The sequence below is a fragment of the Squalius cephalus genome, assembly GCF_949319135.1.
Source record: "Squalius cephalus genome assembly, chromosome: 15".
Taxonomy (NCBI): domain Eukaryota; kingdom Metazoa; phylum Chordata; class Actinopteri; order Cypriniformes; family Leuciscidae; genus Squalius; species Squalius cephalus.
In genome coordinates, this window is record NC_137136.1 from 12416672 (window position 1) to 12437485 (window position 20814).

Below are 20814 nucleotides of genomic sequence, written 5' to 3' on the forward strand. Positions count from 1 at the left end.
CCCCCCAAAAAAAAAAAAAAACTACTGCTTTGGAAATGAATGGGAGATGAATTTTATCTACTGGAAACATTTGGTACTGCGCCCAAACTAATTCTTACTGAAAGCACATATTTTGATATATCAACCTCAAATATAGAACACAGTTTGTTTAGATTTATGGCTTTGATTTTCTCACAGTTTTAGGGTAAGACGTGTTTTGGAAAATATATATTTCATACAAAAACTGAAAATTGTATTTTAGTGTATATTTTATAACAATCCCAGCGGGCAATTGATGTCAAATAGACATCAAATTGACGTCAAACATAGTCATCAAAGAATTGGTCAAAAATGCAAATCAAATCGATGTCAAAACTTGACATTAAATTGACGTCAAGTTTTGACATTCATTTGATTTGCATTTTTTTTAAACATTTTTTAACACATTGATGTCCTATTCTAGACCACAAGAATAATGACAAAACAGTATTAAATGCAAGACGTGTTTTATTAAATCCACTGGTTTATATATATATATATATATATATATATATATATATATATATATATATATATATATATATATATTGATAACTGCATTACATTTTGTGTCATCACAACAACATTTTACATATTACAGGTTTTTACATCAAAGCTCTCAAGACATTTAAAAACAAAGAGCAAGTTAAATTAAAATAAAACCAGTTTTGTAATTTGTTTCATAGATAAACAAATTAATGAACAGAAACATTGTAGATAAACAATAGGTGCATTCTACTTATTCAGAGTCTGAACAGACCTCAACGGCTGATTTCCCCTTTAGCTGTCCCATACCCCCATATCTATCAGGAGCAGACCGGAGATAGCTGCCCATGTATTTCTTTATTTCGGCCTCTGACGCAGAAGGTTTCGACTGCTGTACAGCACCTTAATGAATATAAAGCCACAATTAGCACTCATTTTAAGACATTAAAATACAGCATACATTTTTCAGCAAGCATCACTTGTACATGTACTATAAATCCACAAAGTAATTAACTTTTTAAATAAGCATGGATAACCATCGAGTGGCTCAGTGATCCTCCTCACCATTCTTTTCAAGTGAGCTGCAACAGCAGGAAAACAGAAAAACTGAATCCAATTTTTCAATGTCTAACTTTTCGTTTTTCAGATGAAAAATTAAACTGATAATAAGGGCTACCCATCAAAGGTGGCATAGGTATAACATAATTCACACATTTAAAACCTGTGCTTTTAATATTGTCTGAAAATTTGTAGATAAACAACTGCATATTTTGAGTTTATGCATGAGAGCATCCTCTGGCTCTTGGATGTGGCAGCATTTGACCGTAATTTATTGAGAAACTGAGCATAATAATTGCACAATTAATTGTTACTAGAGCCCGACCGATAAAGGATTTTTAAGGCCGATACCGATACAAATATTTGGTGATTTAAAAATCCGATATTCCGAGTTGATTTTTTTTTTGTTTGTTTGTTCAAAGGTTGTTTTCATATCTTAAGTTTGTATTTTTATATATTATATTTATCAGAACTGTTCATGTTTTGTTACACGTTTCTGGATTTTTTAAAAATATATATATATCGGCCGATATATATATATTTTTAAAAAATCCAGAAACGTGTAACAAAACATGAACAGTTCTGATAAATATAATATATAAAAATACAAACTTAAGATATGAAAACAACCTTTGAACAAACAAACAAAAAAAAATCAACTATTATTATTAATATTGACAGTAGGCTAATAATAAAAAAAATCAATGATGATGATTATTATCATCAACATTTGTATTATTATTAAACAAGACAAAGGTCATTCCGTGTGTGTGTGGTCATGGGTTCAAAGCAAGAACTGATAAGATTGTAAATGTGTACCTTGAAATGCAATGTGACGCCGGTTTCACACCGCAAGCGTCAGCGGCGCGTGAGCAGCGCGTATTTTTTTCGGCGTCCATGTTATTCAATGAGTGCATTCACACCACACGCAGAGGCGGCACGGCAGCGCGTAGCAGGAGCAGAGCAGGAGCAGCAGTGCAGCGATCGTTTCGGCGCCAAGTCTATTTTTGCTGCGCTGCTTACGCTGAATTAAAGTGACAATGCATTGATCATGGCCAAAATACACCGCAGTTTCATCCAAAAAGCGCATTGATGATATCTATTGTGTTTTAAACAGTCAATCAAATGACCAAAAACAATTTAAAAAGAAAACAAATGTCCGTTGCCCGAACAATAAAAACAAAGATGAACCAAAAGTTATATAAATTAAATTATTAATAAAATAAGCTTCTTGACAAGTATTTTCTCTTAAATGTATTTGAAAACGAAATAAAGCAATGCCAACTTATCCATTATAGAGTAGCCTACTCTGTCTGTACAAAACCCGCAGTTCAGGCGCGCGTGACAAACGCTGCCAGTGTGAAAGCAAAACGCGCGTGTCCTGCTCCTGCTCACCATATGCACTGCTCCTGCGCTGCTTAAGCTCTGCTAATGCGTGCAGTGTGAAACCGGCGTAAGTCGCTTTTGATAAAAGCGTCTGTCAAATGTCCGTTTGCATTTTGATTATTTCGAGAACCGTTCATCCAATCGACTTCACAAGGGAGTGTAGTGTCGCATTTGGTGCAATATAGATGGACACGCGAGACGCAACACATTCAGAATTAATAAACTTTTAGTAAACTACAGAACAGCGCGAGCGGGAAGCGGTGCAACTCACGCGGGCAGGGCTGGCGCGTGAGCAGCGCGTATTTTTTTCGGCGTCCATGTTAATCAATGAGTGCATTCACACCGGGAGCAGGAGCAGCGCGTGAGCGTCCAGCAGGAGCGTCGCGTGAACAGCAGTGCAGCGGGGGTTTCGGCGCCGAGTCTATTTTTGCTGCGCCGCTTACACTGAATTAAAGTGACAATGCATTGATCGTGGCCAAAATACACCGCAGTTTTATCCAAAAAGTGCATTGATGATATCTATTGTGTTTTAAACAGTCAATCAAATGACCAACAGCAATTTAAAAAGAAAACAAATGTCCAAAAACAAACTTGTTGCCCGAATAATAAAAACAAAGATGAACCAAAAGTTATATAAATGAAATTATTAACCTGTTAAGCTGCAACCCCACTTTTCAAAAATCCCCAGAAATGACATACCCAAACTTAAACAGATACAGTTCATGAACCCTTTGCACTGCTGACACCTGGCAGTTTATTGTAAATGTAGAATTAATTATTGTCATAATGACAAAAATTGTTATAAATAGCTTCAAAGTTTTGTAAAGTTATTAGAAATTAATTTTAATGAAACATCCTCATGAAAATAAAATTGAAGTTGGCACTGTAGCAATCTAGAAATGCACTACAGCTAAAGCCACATGTCTAAACATTTTATGTTTAAAATCTGAAGATAATAAGTCCAAAACTCTGTATTTAGTTAAATGTTTTTCAAGACCATGTCAGTTGACTTTATTTTGATTTGACGCTAAGATGCTGCTGATGTTTAGTCATCTTCTAAGTCATCCATTCAGTCTTATTGTCTCTATTGTTTTGTGGTGCAAACGATCCCCATTCAGTCTCAATCTCCCCCTGCACACATTCACACCTCTCCAGCCTGGTTATGGCTCTAAATATGCATTTCTTTTGTCTGCATTATAGTTACTAACGACTGGCTATTCACATGCTATTCATAGGGTTTCAGTCCCTAATTTCTTTTCTCAAAGTTCACCTCACATTTTAAATAAAGAATAAAGAACATCCTTGAATAAAGAAACTTTCAGTAAGCATTCAAAAAAACATAAAAATATAACTTCTAGGTTGCAGGTGCACCTAGGGCTAGCTAGCATGTTAGCTTAGCACACCATCAATACACGACAATTTATGAGATTAAAACCATGTTTGTGCTCCAAACTTACTTTAAAACGCAAGTGGAGTATTTTAAATAATCTTCTGTGATCTAATTTGGCGTCAGATAAAAAAATCAGACAGAAAACATATTATTGTATACTGTTCTGCACAATGATAGTCTATATAGATTAGCATTACATTATAAATATAATCTATTATTATGAAAATACCTGGCATGGCTTGAAGAACACAGGTAACTCAAATATCATTGCAATCATGTTTATTATCTTCAAAACATCTGTATCTGCATTTTACAGCACGAACTCTGTAGCCGACGCACTGGTGAGGCTTAACAGGTTAATAAAATAAGCTTCTTGACAAGTCTTTTCTCTTAAATGTATTTGAAAACGAAATAAAGCAATGCCAACTTATCCATTATGCTCCGAGAACGGACACTGCAGTGATATAAACCGCACACGTCTGTTAAATTAAGCAACACTTTTAAGGTAGTCTAATATTGTTCTGACTAACAAATTACTGACACAGTTAAAGGGTAGATTTAAATAAAGAGGAACAAAATTTAAATAAAGAAAAACGAAATTTAAATAAAGGAAAACGAAATTTAAATAAAGAAAAAACTAAATTTAAATAAAGAAAAATGAAATGTAAATAAAGAAAAAATAAATTTAAATAAAGAAAAAAATAAATTTAAATAAAGAAAAACTAAATTTAAATACAGAAAAACAATAATTAAGTTAAATTAAAAACGAGATTAATTTAGATTGATAATAAGGGGTAAAAAGGCTAATACATTTTGTTTCTAATATTATTTTATTTTCTACAATGTCAAAGCAACGCAGCTTAACCCAAAACACAAGCTCAGGCATGCACTTCAGTCCATACAAACTGTTCTGCGCTCTAGCCTTTCCGCGTGGCTTGAGCCGCATTTTAGACACGTGTCTCACGCAGGCAGTGTGCAAACTCCAACCTGTTAACATGGGAGCTGAAATAAAAACGGACATGCCACGCAGCTGAGACGCTCACGCCACACTGACTGTGTGTCGCCGCCAGCCTTATTCAAGCGCGAATGAGAACAGTTTCGCGGGGGATCCCAGGTGTGCAAAAAAAAAGAAAAAGAAAACGAATATTCAAATGTCAAATCGAATACCAACCCACCGAACGAATATTTGGGTCCAGCCCTAGCTGCTTTTATTTTATTTTTTAAATATTAATTTATCGGACATTATAAATGCCGATACCGGTAGTTTGGAAAATGCCTAATATCGGCCCGCCGATATATCGGTCGGGCTCTAATTGTTACACCCCTACAGTATTTCCACTGTGCATCTGTGATGGCTAAAAAGTTTGCCGCACAATGGGTAACACTGGATAGATACAACAGTACATCATCTAATCATAAAAAAAGTAATGTAGTACCTATTATAACATGGCATAGCCATGTTTTTCCAAACGCCTTCTTCACCCCTGAGCCGTCCATGTTCATTGTTGCCATTACTCTGTTGGTAAGAACTCTGACAAAAGAAAAAAGACAACCAAGTAATATCAGTAATCATTAATTGTTAAGATTATTGAACAATACAACTAAGTGACCAGAACAGCTGAGCCTTCAAGCAGAAAAGAAATGTCTTACAGTTTTTCACCATCACTTGGTGCATTTCCTGAATCATCATCAACATTTCTACAACAATAGTGCACTGCTCAGATTAGTATTATCTACGGACTTCGTCTGAATGAATGACTTCCGGTAACTTTGGAAGCTCAAGTCGGCGGCGGTGTGAACGTACAGTTAGGCTGCAGGATCCAGCAGGAACGTAGGCTGCTACGAGGAGCTGCAGCTGTGGTAACTAGAGCAGAGCTGGCAACCCGGATGCCGAAACACTACTGACTTCGTGATTGGTAGATAGGTGTAGGGTGGCGCTTCAGGCCAAAACACAAGATGACAACATCAACATCAGTTCTGCCCTACAAAGGCAAAAGACCTTAAGTCGCTAGAGTGTGGAACTGAGAAAAATGACTTTAAAGATTTTTAGTTGTCCCGCCAAATTAATTATAGGTAGGACACTGGAAATCTGGCAAATAGATGTTTTAGTAATGGAAATTATATACATAAAAAAATCTTGAGCTCAAACTTGACTTTTGACCACTATTTTAAAGTTACTTTACTCTGCCTTTGTATTGTCAGCAAAAAGTGAGAAGTCATGCCAAGGCAAAAGGCAGTAACTTCCACATTATCAATATTTAGTTGCTGATCACCATTAACAAAATCATTATAGTAACACCTGTATAAAATCTAGTGATCATGGCATTTATTTTGTATGATTTACAATTATTTATAGCCATCTACTTATGTGCTTTGGTTGCATTCTGATGGCATTATTAATACATTTGACATGACAAAATATCTCCATAGACATATTAGTCCAGCGTTGACTCGACCGCGTATGTGTTGCTTAGGGCGGGGCTGAAGGCGAAGTTTTGGCACTCTGCCAGCTAGTTTGCCAAACTTTAATTCTTGGTTGTATTCATCTGATACGGCAATGTGTAACGTTTTTCTGTCAACTCTGCATAATCCTTCGATATCGCACGTTTGTCGATGGAGCGGGTTCAGACCATAGCCTACTAAATGTTCTGACCGCTCTGAGGACATCAGAAGTTAGAGCGACTGATGGCAGCTGTACAAAGTACACAGGCTACACCGTAATTTTAATGGACATTAAAATAAAGGCAGATAACCGTACAATCTGGTAGGTAGCATTATTTGATTGAACACCGGCACAGTAACTTCATATTGACGCGCTGCAAAACAAAGGCAGAGCACCGTAACTCAATTTGAACTTTCCAAAACAAAGCCAAAGAGCGGTAGCCTAGCTGATGTTACGGTGTTCTGCCTTGGTTTCTCATGGGCTTTTGGAAGTTACTGTTAAGACAATCATTATTTTCTCGAAAAAAAAAACCCGGAATTGATTCAAGATACTTATCCACATGATAAAGAAGGTCTTGAATGTGCCAAAAATATAAATAACTCATTTTCGACCAAAAACGAAGTTACGGTCTTTTGCCTTTGCACGGCAGAGTTGAGGGCTGCAACTTCACTTTTTTAATGACAATATCCTGGCCATACTACTGTTGTCAATGATATAAGTATTTGAAATGAGCATGATTTCTTAAATGTCTAGTGACATATCAGGGCCATTTTATGATTAATTGAAATACATTTCTTACATACAGCTCCTTTAAGTGGCTTAACCAAAATGACTTCAACTTATTATTATTTCTAATAAAATTAGATGAAAATGACAATTATTAAGTTATAAGTTATATTAAACATTACTTATTCAACCAAACAGGATTTTTTTTTTTTTTTTTTTTTTTTTTTTTTTATCAAATAAAGCTTTTTATCATCTTCAACTAACTTTTCAGCCCACAATGGCCAACTGAATTAACCAGTCTTACTAAATGATCAAAGCTCATTCACATCTTGCATTCTCTGTGGTTCATTTTAAATGATTCAATGATCTCTTATATTCCTATAGTGACTGAAAAGTTCAATAGCTTAAATTAAGCGGTTCAAATGAGTCATTCGTGTGCAAGTCGTTATTCTGAACGCAATGTGTTACTGGCGAACTCGTTGTGTACAGTATACGACGATTCAACGATCCAACTGCACTGATAAAGACATAACAATGATGTACGTCATGTTAATTTCGCATAACGTTAGTGGACACAATTTTGAATTATAATTGGTTATGTTGCGTTTTGTCGAATCGCATCGGGAAAGAGATTCAAATGTTAGGGCATTTTTATTAGTACGAACAAAAATTGTAAAACTAACATTACTCGTGACATTTCAAAAACGACATTTAAAAAAAACAATAGTTATCTGCTTAATGGATCTAACGTTAACTCTGTTAAATTACCTCAGAATCCTTCACAGTAACGTACATTAACTGGCGGGAAATTTCAATACAACGTCAAATATTTAATCAAAACACAATCTTCTAAGTTTTCAAAGTTACTCAATTATGTTTTATTTAATGAGATGTTTATTACTCACCTGATAAAAGCGGCAACCTTGTCGAGCTGCTTCAACTTGACGACTTCACAGCGCTACAACGTCAAATATTTAATCAAAACACAATCTTCTAAGTTTTCAAAGTTACTCAATTATGTTTTATTTAATGAGATGTTTATTACTCACCTGATAAAAGCGGCAACCTTGTCGAGCTGCTTCAACTTGACGACTTCACAGCGCTACAACGTCAAATATTTAATCAAAACACAATCTTCTAAGTTTTCAAAGTTACTCAATTATGTTTTATTTAATGAGATGTTTATTACTCACCTGATAAAAGCGGCAACCTTGTCGAGCTGCTTCGACTTGACGACTTCACAGCGCGAACTGCCACTAGCCTCTGTGTTGTACGCAAGACGTGATGACGTGCATTTCAACGGTCATCAAAGTCGTAAATCCTCCAAATATTTTTTCTTTTCTTTTTTTTTCCCGTGTATACATGTATAACATTATGTCATACTAGGTTTGCATCAAATTGCACACAAAAATAAATTAATTAATTGTAGTCCATTCTTCAGCTACAGAAAAACCCGAGAATGTGAAAAAGGCGCCATCTACAGGTGGTATTAGGAATAGAGAATATGAATGGGCATTGTATGCCCTACATTTTTCATAATAAAAAAGAAAATAGAATTTCTGAAAAATAAAATATGATTTTTTTAAGAACCCTAGCATTGCATCTATCAGTTGAAGACAAGAAAATCGAAATCATTTTAAAATATGTAACCTGTTCACTAAATTTAATGAAAAATTAAAATTTTCCATAAATGAACATGTAGTTGTAACTTGTAATACACTTGGTATTACAAATTCATTATCAAGCAAATGTATTTTAATTTTAAAGTATATATAAAAAATAAGGATATACACATACTTTATGTGGGGTTACAGCAAAAATGCTGCATTTTTTTTTTATTAAGCAAATCAGTATATTTTTTGTAAAATATAATACTATTCACTTCTTTCATTATCAGTAATTTACATAGGCCTACATGTTTATTTATAAATAGTTTTTTGTTGTTGTTGTTTATATGTTTTTAACCACAGAAGTCCACTTTCATGCAGAAATCAAACAACATATGATTCAAAACATGTGCCGAATGGATGCATTTTGAGGCCCCAGTAAAGAAAAAAATGTGCTATTTACATTGATATCAATGTGATGTCAATATGACGTCAACTGAACGCCTATAACACGACGTTGATTTGACGTCAACTCAATGTCAAACATGTTGGCCCATATACTTAAATAATCAATTTCAGTATGGGATAAACCTAATATTTTCACCAATTAACCACTGGAAGGACTTGATGTATAATCTGACTTTGAAATTATGTTTTGCAGCATCTTGATCAAATTTTGTCTAAAATTTGACGTCAAATTGACATCAAGGTGCCCGCTGGGATGTAAAATTGTATATCTTTTTTCAAGATTACTTTTTTAAACTTTTAACTACTGCATAAATACAATTTAGTAGCATAAAAGTACCCAAAAATACAAAATATTACATAAAAAACATTAGCGAACTAAAATTCAGTACAATAATTTAATTGGAAAAAAAAAAACCGGTCATTTTTGACCGACACGCGACCAGTACCAGAGGGTTCATTTTATTTTTGTGGCATTGTTGTGTTTATTGCCTAATAAAGGTCATATCAAGCAGTTGAGAAACTTGAAGAAAATGAACATTCTTGAACAGCAATATTTTTAATCACGAATAACAGCCACTGAACGGATCTTTAGGGTGAACTGACTGACTGACTGAAAAAGATTCCATCCTCCAAGAGGAATCAAAAACCCCATCTCCGGTTACCATAGCAATAAAACAGCACATTAACATGGGGCGCAGATAGTAAACGCATCTGGGTTTTTAATGACGTGTGACCTGACTCATGCGTGGGGGCGGAGTGATAGGAAAAATAAATAAATATTGAGTCCATCAGGGACCGCGGCTTCCCGTTATCGCTGCGTTTCATCCTCCTTGTTCAGCAATTGTCCGAAACTGGACATAGCCTCAGGGTGAATAAAAAGTAGGGAGAGCGTCTTTTAGAGATGAGGAGAACAACGCAAGCCGTTTGAAGGTTTGGGTGACTGCACATCCAGCGGGGTTTGTCGGGAAGATTAATCCTTGATCTGGAGGAGGAGAGAAGGACGACTGTTCGAGCCGAGCATCATCGTTAACATCCTCTTCCAATACAGAGTGGAAATAACGAGGACAATCCTTTAGTACTTTATATAAATTGTCTTTTATAACATCCAAGCTCACCGTTATCTCTTTTTAATAACTATTTGCGGTTGAAATAGTCGTTACGCATCTCCCGCATCCCCACGAGGGGAATACACAGCGCAGGCGTTGACCTGAAATTTATATTTTAGTAAACACGGAGTCTAGCTCTGTATGTTTTAGTATTGCCTTAGGTATGTCCATAGCTCATCATCCATGCTAAAGATTTCATCTTGATAACAATAACATCTTTTTGATATCGCAAATTTTGGCCTCGAATCCATTTTAAAGGGCCTCATCCTTTTGGACGCTTTGGAGCAACTCGACGCGTCTCTTCATACGGGAGTAAGGGCGTTTGATTCCGCGAGAGAAGAAAGATGTCGGGTCAGACTTTGACGGACCGCATCGCCGCGGCGCAGTACAGCCTCACGGGATCCGAGGTGGCTCGTGCGGTGTGTAAAGCGACCACGCACGAGGTGATGGCACCTAAAAAGAAACATCTCGAATGTAAGTTGGTTCAGGTTAAGATTACACCTTTCTCTGCCTTGTTTATCTCTATCACATATACCTACACCATCTGTTCAACTATACACATAATGGTTTGCCCACTTTGCCCATCATCATTCCTCAAAGGTCATCAAACACCACTGGATTGGTTAGAAAGGTCTGTGGTGCTGTTTTGGTGTCAGTATTGTGGAATGGAGATGTGAAATTGCTCTGTGACTAATGGGCCCTCATTTCACAGTGTGTCTGTCACTAAGCAGAGAGACACCAGAATGAACAGAGAACATGGCTTCCGTCCACTGTATGGCCTGAAAGGAAACAGACTTTTATCTCACACTTCCCAAGTCATTTGTTTGGAAAGCCATTTATTTGGTATGAAATGGAATGTATTTTCATTCTATCTATCTATCTATCTATCTATCTATCTATCTATCTATCTATCTATCTATCTATCTATCTATCTATCTATCTATCTATCGTTAATATACAGGTTTTTATATATATACATACATGCATACATATGAAAATGATAGACATTTTAAGTGATATGTAGATAGATATGCAAACCTATTAGACAGTACAATTACAGTATATCTATAAAATGTAACCTACATATAGCTACATATCACTAAATATCTATCTATCTATCTATCTATCTATCTATCTATCTATCTATCTATCATGTGCAATATAGGTAGGACAATATAGATTTTCAGCAGTAGCCAATAGAGTAACCAATATATATATATATATATAATGTGCTCTAGAACCTTTTGCCTTCTAACTTTGAGTCTATAAGTTACTGTACATTACTCAAGTGTTGGTAGCATGATAGGAAGTGCACTCGAAGGCTAAAGTAATCAACCTCCAGATGAGGTTGAGTAGCATGTGACCGGGAATTGTTTCGGCAGCTCCAGTACACTTTCATTGCCTCTCAGATTCACCTCTGCTGAATTATACATGCCTCTGTAGGTCAAAGGTGAGGATGTCACCAAGAACATTAAGTGGAGCATTTGATACCGACATTCAACCCCTTTGATATTCTATGAAAGTTTAAAACTCAATGTCTTATTGTGTCATGTAAGGAAAAAATTAACAGATTAACAAATATGCATGTTGTTTACTCTGACCTCTAGTTGTAAAAGTAATTGGTAGAAATTGGACACAAACAGACAAACAATCTGCAAAATTCAACAAACGTTGCATGTGATATCGAAAGTAGATATAGCTAGTATTTGAAAAGATTTTACAATTGGCTCATGCTGAAATGTAAACAGTGTCTCATTGAAATATGGCACATAAATCTCTCTGAATCATGGTTCTTAAATCAATAGCTTTCAAACAGTCCTGATCAGCATCACAAAAGGTCTGTGTTTGTGCCAGGTGTCCTAAGCACTGCGACACTCCCACATCTGTCTCAGAGGAGCATGGGTAATCAGAACACGTCAATTAAAGCAGAGATAAGCAATTCAACTGCAAGGCTCAGGACAAATTCACATGGTTGAAAAACCTTTCTTTGGTTTCCATCCATGTAATCTTACTGTGATGAATATTTATTCTGTTTATTTATAGTTTTTAACCCATTCAGTATTATTTTGTATGCAGCACTCAGCATTCAGCTGACATGCCAGCAATCTCTTTAATGTGCTGACTCATTAGTTCACATTTCAAGTTTGAATGTGCTGTGACAAAGCGGTGATATCTAAGTGGGTGAGTTGTTCACTTACTTTTTAATGAATTATCACATTAACACAATTATTCAGTCAGACAACGTGACTACCCATTACCAAACCCACCGCATGCTTTAGGGGGTCTCTTAAAACTCAGTGCGCTCAGGGGAGGCGAGGAGATGCTGCTTCTCAACGTAACTTTAACCAATGGTGTCACCGTTGGACAGTGTCACTTAAAAATCAGTGATTTATACACTTTAAATGTCATATTTCATAAAATTAGTGGTGTTTTTTTTGTACTGTGGATTACTTTTTCATTCAATTTTTTGAGGACGGAGGAAACGTCTGATAAAGACACTTCTTGTTTCACCTCATTTCTGACATTTCCAACCCCCCACTAGGATGTTTAAACATTACATCGCCTCAATTTTATGTCGTGTGACTGCGAAAACTGCACAGATGTTTTTTTCTCCAACATATTTCAGGGATACTATAGGCTTCATTGTATCAGGCCTGTGTTTGGAACTGGCATTCCAGAAGCAGCAGTTGCCATGATCCCAAATACAAGGCTCGAAATTGCGACCATTTTGGTCGCATATGCTCCTGAAATTTAATCTGTGCGACCTAAAAATATATTTGGGAGCATTTGTGCGAGTGCAAATAATGGTTGTGGTGCGACCTGTTTTCATTTCTCTAAAAAACGTTTGCCAATTACTTCACAGTGTGTGTACCTTATGTGCGCTTATACGCGATGGCCGGACCGACCGTCATTCTATCCAACGTTATATAACCAATCCCGGGGTTTTTCCTGCATTGATTTTTTTTTGGCGGCCGCCAAAGCCTTATTTGATCGGTGCGTGAGTGACTGCTGCGCTTGACGAGAGAAAGTCCCGGCCGCGCGTGCGCACTCTCACGTCTTCAAACAACACGAGCGCTGTCTTGCTCTCTCTCCCTCGCGCATATTAATCAAAATCATTTGACACGATAGAAAAAGGGCAGAAGACCGAAGTTTCACGTGGAGCATTACCGTGGAGTGTGAATTGTGCTAAAAAATAAACTACCGGGATAATCACACAACGCTTGCCGTATGCTACACGTCCACTAATGACACGTCCGATTCGCGAACTAATGACTCATTTGAACCGATTCACTTTAATGAATGGTTAAAACAACTGATCTATCCAACACACTCACGAGACGTCTGAATCGGTGTATAACAAATCGGTAACACTTTACAATAATGTTCCACTTATTAAATTCTAGTTAACACAGTTAACATGTACTATTAATAAACTGCACTTTGTTAATTTGTTAACCATTGTTAATGTTAATTTCAACATTTGGGCTACTAATAGCCTTATTGAAATATTTTTTTTTATTTGTTAACATAGTTAATGCACTGTGAAGTAACATTAATGAACAATGAACAGCTGTATTTTTATTAACTAAGATTAACAAAGATTAATACAGCATATTAATAGCAATAGAGTGCCAAGTGCCAAGCAAAAAATGCAGGGACAGGTGTGTGGCAAACAATCAGGTTCATCAGGTTCGATTATTAAGGCTTTTAATCGGCAGGATACGTCAAATATAACCATACTGTCTATGAATATAACACCGCATACACCATCGCCAAAGAAGAGCTTGCCTTCACTAAATTTATGTCAAATGACAAATCATGTGCCAATATCATCGGGGTGAGATGATATAGAGCCAGAAGACCAAATTTCAAATCTTGGCCACAGGATGAAATAAAACCTGTTAATATATAATTTGTAGTTGTGGTGCTCCTTAATTTTTGGTGGGTGCTCCTAAATTTTTGCTGGTGCTCCTAACTTTTTGAAGTTGGGAGCACCAGTGCTACCAAGTAAAAAAGGTAATTTCGAGCCCTGATATAGCAACTTGGTGTATTAATATAGAATTTAACTGATGTGTGTTCTCAGGTGTGTGCATATTGATTATTCTTCAAAATGATCTCATCCAATCATAATAATAGCATTTAAGTGACACTAAAATTATCTTAAGTGTCACTGCATTAGATAATGGAATATAAAAACAACGCATCTGTGAACAAAAAAAATATGCTAGAGCTTTTCTCACTTCTACAGACAAGAACTTAGGCTACTACCTTGCAAGTACGTCTTTCCAACTGGTCCCGAGTTGATTTTAGTGAATGCATCAAGCAATTTCCCCTCAAGTTCACACAGGTGTGCTAGCAGTAACCACAAGTGTAGTTCATTGCATTAACTATGGATGTTCCACTGATTAATGTTGTTCAACGAATTTTCATTGTCGAAATCCAGTCATTTCAAGAGGAATCAGGGGCATCACTCGGCCATTTTTAGGTGGACCTAAATTTCTACCCAGCCCCCCTAAATATTTTGTGATTAGCTCCGTACTCTGTATACAAATTCGTAATCGCCTCAGTCCCCTTTAAATTTCACATGAAAACGGTGGCAGGGTTTCAGCTCCTCCCCGTCTTTTAGTCTGTGTTATTCAGCGCATTTTCCTCCAGCGAAGACATACTTATATTCATTCTAAAATTTTATTTATTTTAAATTGAATGGATAATTGTGGATGTGGCATTAGATTAACATGCAGTCGTGCTCAGAAATTATTAAAGACACAATCAGTGACTCAGTCAATGCACTCATTTAAACTGCCTATTACCGAAAAACATCACATGGAGTTATAAATAATGACCCAACAGTTGATTGTGACACATTTATTAGGCTTATAGAGTAAAGGGATGTGTGGTTTTTGATGTCACTGAATTATAGAAGTGGCAAATTTATATAGATTAATGTGCTTAAATGGAAAACAAAAAAGGAATGGTTTAACATAGGGCAAATAAACTATTTTGTAATCTAGGCAATTACAGTAATATAAGGTTAGCCTATGATCTGGTTAGTTAAAGGAGAACTCCGGTCAATTTTAACATTTAGCTCATTTTTTTGTACATTTGGAGTGCTGTCAATACAGAGAACAACGACAAAAATCGGTGTTGCCTACATTCCTGTTATCCTCTTTTTAAAATTTTCACCCTGTTGACTTCAATGGGGCAAGTTTTAAACCTGCTTTTAGCCTCTTAACATCCTTGATGTGTCATTACAAGTGCACAGGTCATGTGAGTGATTCCTTCGGAGTGAACGCGGGTCAATCTGACTGCAGTAGATGTGAAAGATATGAATAAAAATTATATTTATTTAGCCATACCTGTATTTATATCCTGTTTTCGGTCAAAGTCCATAGTAATCGATTGTCGAGTTCACGCGCATTGGTTTAGTACCTATGATCATGCGCGTGAACTCGACAATCGATTACTATGGACTTCGACCGAAAACAGGAAGTAAATACAGGTATGTGCACTGGCATCATTTTTATTCATATCTTTCACATCTACTGCAGTCAGATTGACCCGCGTTCACTCCGAAGGAATCACTCACATGACCTGTGCACTTGTAATGACACATCAAGGATGTTAAGAGGCTAAAAGCAGGTTTAAAACTTTCCCCATTGAAGTCAACAGGGTGCAAATTTTAAAAAGAGGATAACACGGTGTAGGCAACACCGATTTTCCCATGCAGATTTCGCAAAAAGTTCAGTTGAATGAATCAATGGCTGCGGCCAAAAGCTGAAAAATGTTGCTTATGAACAAGGCACGTACGAATCCAATGTTCGTGTTATCCTGTCTTCTGAGCTATTGTTTATCTGGTCAATTTTTTTAAGGCAGCATAGATGTGACGTTCGCTGGCTTTGATATCCCTGAATCCTGTGCATTCCATTCCATGACAGTTGGGCTAAAAATATATATATATATAATATATGGCTTCTGAAAGTTGTGGTAGGTGCTCAGTTTGTGTTTAAATGTACATTTTGGACCAACTTTTTCCAATTTTGATGTAATTGTAGTTATTAAATATTTACTTAATATCACCAAAGCTCTCTCTATTTTGCTGTAGATCATTAAATATTATGCTGCCTCATAAATGATTTTAGTGTGGACAGAAGTTTGGACACAGCCAATGTTTGTGAACAAATCGATTGAGTGAATGATTCAACGACCTAAAAAGACAGCCACTTGTTTCTTTCCCAAATTATTCAGAATTTAAACAAATTGGTTGAATGAGTTATTCCAATGAATTACTCATAAAGACAGTCACTTGACACCATATACTGGTGGAACCTACAGAGTCACTAAACCATCACCACCAAAAATGGACAGACTGACAAAAACGCACAAAGGCACAGTAATACTGTCACGTTTCAGTCCAAAGACGATGAAGAAGATTAAATTAGAAGTGTTTTTATTTAAACAAAGTCAAACAAAGTTATTTAATCCACGAATGCGAGACAGCGTACGAGCATAAACACACGGAAAAAAAACAGACAATGAGTGTGAACTAAAGAGGAACTTAAATGCACAGATACAATGAACTGATTACAGACAGGTGTACTCCTTAAATGAATACCCATGAAAACAGATCAGTGGCGGGAAACTAGAACACACGAAACAGGTAACTGAAGAGAAACTAATTAAAAGTTAATGAAAATGAAATTAAAGCTAAACTGAAAATAATGGTGACAAACACAAACTGGGAAAAGTCCCAGTGCTGTTGAACTAGACGAGTCAAACAATCAAGGAATGAAACATATTCATAGGCATCTGGTTCGGCAGTCTTTGTTGATGCTATATTTGGTGACTGAGGGTAGAATGTCCATGTGGGGTGAGACAAACTGGGCAGAGTGTCAAGCTCAAACTCACGCTCGAGTTTCAAACATCAGCAGTATAATGATAAAGATACATTTTGTCTAAATGCCGTAGGGAGATTATGACTGACTCGCGGCTAAACGGGAGGGACTTGAGGAGGAAATCATTCATCTGAGTGTCACAAGAAAAATGAAGAGTCTATTGAGGCCACCAGGGTGTCATTTCAACCAAAGTGCTGATTTAAGGAGCTTCTCTTACAGCTTAATAAGTAAAACTTACATTAGCTTACAAAATCGCCACATTATTCCAGAGAAAATAATGCATCCCTGGCTTAAAATGCATTTTTAAGTGTGTCTCTGTGAATCAGTCTCACTCTATCCTTCTCTTTTTCTTTCTTTTTATCTCTTCTTGTTTGCCTCTCTCTAGCTCGCTCTTTCTCTCTATCTTTTTCTACAAATCAAATGGTGCAGTGTTGGCGATACTCTGTCTGCAGTGTGTGAAAGTAAGAGAGTGAAAGCTGTGCGGCACTGATGTCACTCAGCAAGAGAAATCAGCATTGCTGTGATGTCACAGTATCAAAATGCGGCTTTCGGCCAATCACGGCAAAGCATAGTGGCAGAGTGTTTTCAGCACCTTGGACAGGGACACCCCCTCAAAAACTGAACTAACACCTCCGTCTATTCTTATATTCTGTCAATTCTCATTTTTCCAGCACCCTTCCCCCCACACACAGCTGACTTAGAGGTCACTGCGTCCTTGAAGCAGTATTCACTGTGCATTAGTCATTGTGTGTGCTAATTTAAAATTTTGAAGTGAGTCATTTATGCTGCTCTTACAAGCACACGCACATATTTGCATTCGAGTGTAGCGAGAGAGAGATGCTCTTCTGTCCATTCATTGCGCAGATGTTTGCAGTGCTGTTTGCTTATTGGTGAAAGTGCTAAATTTGTCGCCTGGTTAATTAGGCTACAATCACACTGGCAGTAGTGTACATGGCATCAATGGGTGCTGTTAGTACAACGCTGTGCCATGAATAATGCAAAAGAGATTTGTTTCCTGTGTAATCTGTCCGCCGGGCCCCCAGGAGCCTTTAAGAGACCGAGCAGGGTGCAAGGGTCTGGACCAGGTCTGCCATTAGAGATTAGGCCACACAGGATTCTACTGATTCTCACATTAGAGAAGTCAAAACAGATTGAGATTCTACGTGTCATGCTGGAGATTGAGATTAGGTTTTTCCAAAGGGGAAGGGGGTCAGAATAGGTCAAGGGACTGTGCAGAATAGTTGGAGAGGTCAAATAGAGCACTGAGATTATAATACCACATTCATGTTTATCTGATTTTGAGATGCTCAGTCAACATAAAATGTGTTTGCAAGCCATTTTGCTTCTGTACACTGGCTCCTTTCAGAGTAAGTAAGTGTTACACACATCCAAAAATAAATAATACAGGTAAGGATGTATGATATATACATCCCCATTTGTTTCATTTATTGTTCGATATTGCATTTAATTGTTTATACTCATTCCCTCTATTTTTACATTTAGATAACCTTTACATTTTCACTCCCTTAAAGATCATATTTAAAAAAAAAATACAATTTAATAACACTTTTAAACAATCTGTAGCAAGCCTCAAAATAAATATCCATTTATCATACTGCATATTATAATGTTGGGATGCCTATTGCCTAAATTCACTTGTAGCATTTAAAATGATAGATTTTTTTGTGTTTTATTTTTTAGTTTATTTAGACAAATTAATATTAATATATTTTTATATTGTGCATTTATTGATTATTGGCCTTAAAATTTAAATAATTATTGACTTATCGGTATTGGCCAGGTTGTTAATAATATTGGTGCATCCATAAATACAGGTGGACAAAACTAAAATATATCAATTATGTCGACACACTGTTGTTGCTCCCTAAAATGTTGATTAATCTTCTCTCCAAAAAGATGAGACATTTTGAACACAGATTAGTGTGATTAAGTCTTTTTGGAGAAAAGATAAAAAAATACGTTTTGGTAGCATAAGTATGCCGACATTATTTAGATTGATTATTTTATGCATTTCAGAGTGAAAATAAAAATGTAGGGCAAGACTTGATTTTATCCATTATGAATGATAAATAGGGTCCATTTGGATTGATTTTAATGCAAAAAATCTTTTAACTGAATCACACTTCAACACATTAAGCAAAATCTGTCATACAGTAAACTATTGATAACTGGCCTGAATTTTTATATGGTTGCTAAAGAGCAGGCTCGTTATTAGACTGTTTTTCAACATTATTAGCAAATTGTCTTGTAATGAGAATCATGCTTCAAGTTAAGGGTGATTTTCTTAAGTATTTGTAAAATGTGAAAATATTGCCTTCAATGGTTGGTTTTCTAACGATTGCTTTAATCGTTGATATATTAGCATGATATATAAGCATGATATAAGCTCACGTCTGCACTACAGAAAGGAAGATATTCTCCTGTACAGGCTGGTTTACGCTGGTTTCTTCTTGGATGCAATGTCGCCACGCTGCTTGCCAGTGAGGGCACATGGACAATCTCTCAGTTTAGTTTTTTTTTTTTTGCTCCAGGGATAGGACTATAAATAAAGAGAGCTTTTCATGCTCCATTCATGTGCAGCGGAATATGGCTGTTTTTGCTCTCAAACACACACATATTCAGCACACTCATTCAGCTCTCATGTTACTTAAACACTCTACCTTAAAACAGTCATTCATTTTAACATGCTCATCAGTTTGCATAGCTCTGTTGAATGGACTTAGCGAAATTGTTATTTCAGTAAAAACAAGTAACTAGTTGCATAGGATCTTTAGACAAGGGGAATGTTGGTAAATATATGCAAAAATATTAAAACTGGTCTAAATCAACAAGATAAATACACCATTAATGTTATTTAAAGGCTAGCACATAAGGATATAATCACTTGTTATTAAAGGCAAAGTGGAGAGAGTATGCTAATGCAATTTAGCATGCTAAGATTAGCATGACATTTCTAGCTGGCCACATCATTGTACAGGTTTACAATGGGACTCTAAACAACCGTCACATGATATTTAATTTATAATATATATTACAAAAGCATCCTGTGACATCCAATAATCTCTCAAATAATATATGTTTTTGTGATATCACAAAATAATACAGAGAAAATATAGCTTCTGGCACTAGAGAATTCAACAATGGTAACTCACATGATCCACAAATGCAATATTACTCACAATTCGGGTTCTATAACTAACAAAGAAGGCACTTACAAGTCCGTTTCACTTAATTTTACATTCTCTGCAAGTAACTGGACTCAAACCTGGTCAGAACTCACCAAGTCACAGTCAGAGCATGCTGTGTAACACTACACAATCACTATACATTGTAGCACTCCAATACTAGGAGCTGTAGTGTGACTGTTTGTAGTATCAGATTGTGCATTTCATTCTTAGAATATTCATTTTCTTGATTATTAGTATGCCGTTTTTGAGTCTTTATTGTGTTCTCATGAAGTCTTTTATTTTGAAATTTTGTGGGCTGTGAATGATTGGTTCCTGTTCAGCTGTCTTGTTATCAGGTTTGCTCTTGTGTATTGTTAGCCTATATCTTTACATTGCCCTGTGTCTAGCATCGTTCAGTGTAACCAGGTATTGATTGGTGAGTTCTTGTTCATAATTAAAAGTACTGTCTAAAGATACACATGGGAACAATCAAGTGAGTGCAGGGCTCAACAATAAAGATGGCCCTGGGCCAGCGTGAACAACAC

At 36.3% G+C, this 20814-nt stretch overlaps 1 protein-coding gene across 6 annotated transcripts in view; it reads left to right on the top strand.

The window, feature by feature from the left end:
* The first annotated feature begins 9766 nt into the window (after window positions 1-9766).
* snap91a (synaptosome associated protein 91a) overlaps window positions 9767-20814 on the top strand; it is a 48378-nt gene continuing 37330 nt past the window's right edge. For 2 of the 6 annotated variants that reach the window (XM_079895191.1, XM_079895195.1), the window contains exon 1: window positions 9788-10662. In XM_079895191.1, coding sequence (XP_079751317.1) covers window positions 10533-10662 — 130 coding nt within the window. In that variant the 5' untranslated portion in view covers window positions 9788-10532. Of the gene's footprint in view, window positions 10663-20814 lie in introns of all 6 variants that reach the window. The other 4 variants (XM_079895192.1, XR_013823741.1, XM_079895193.1 and 1 more) reach the window with 4 other exon arrangements.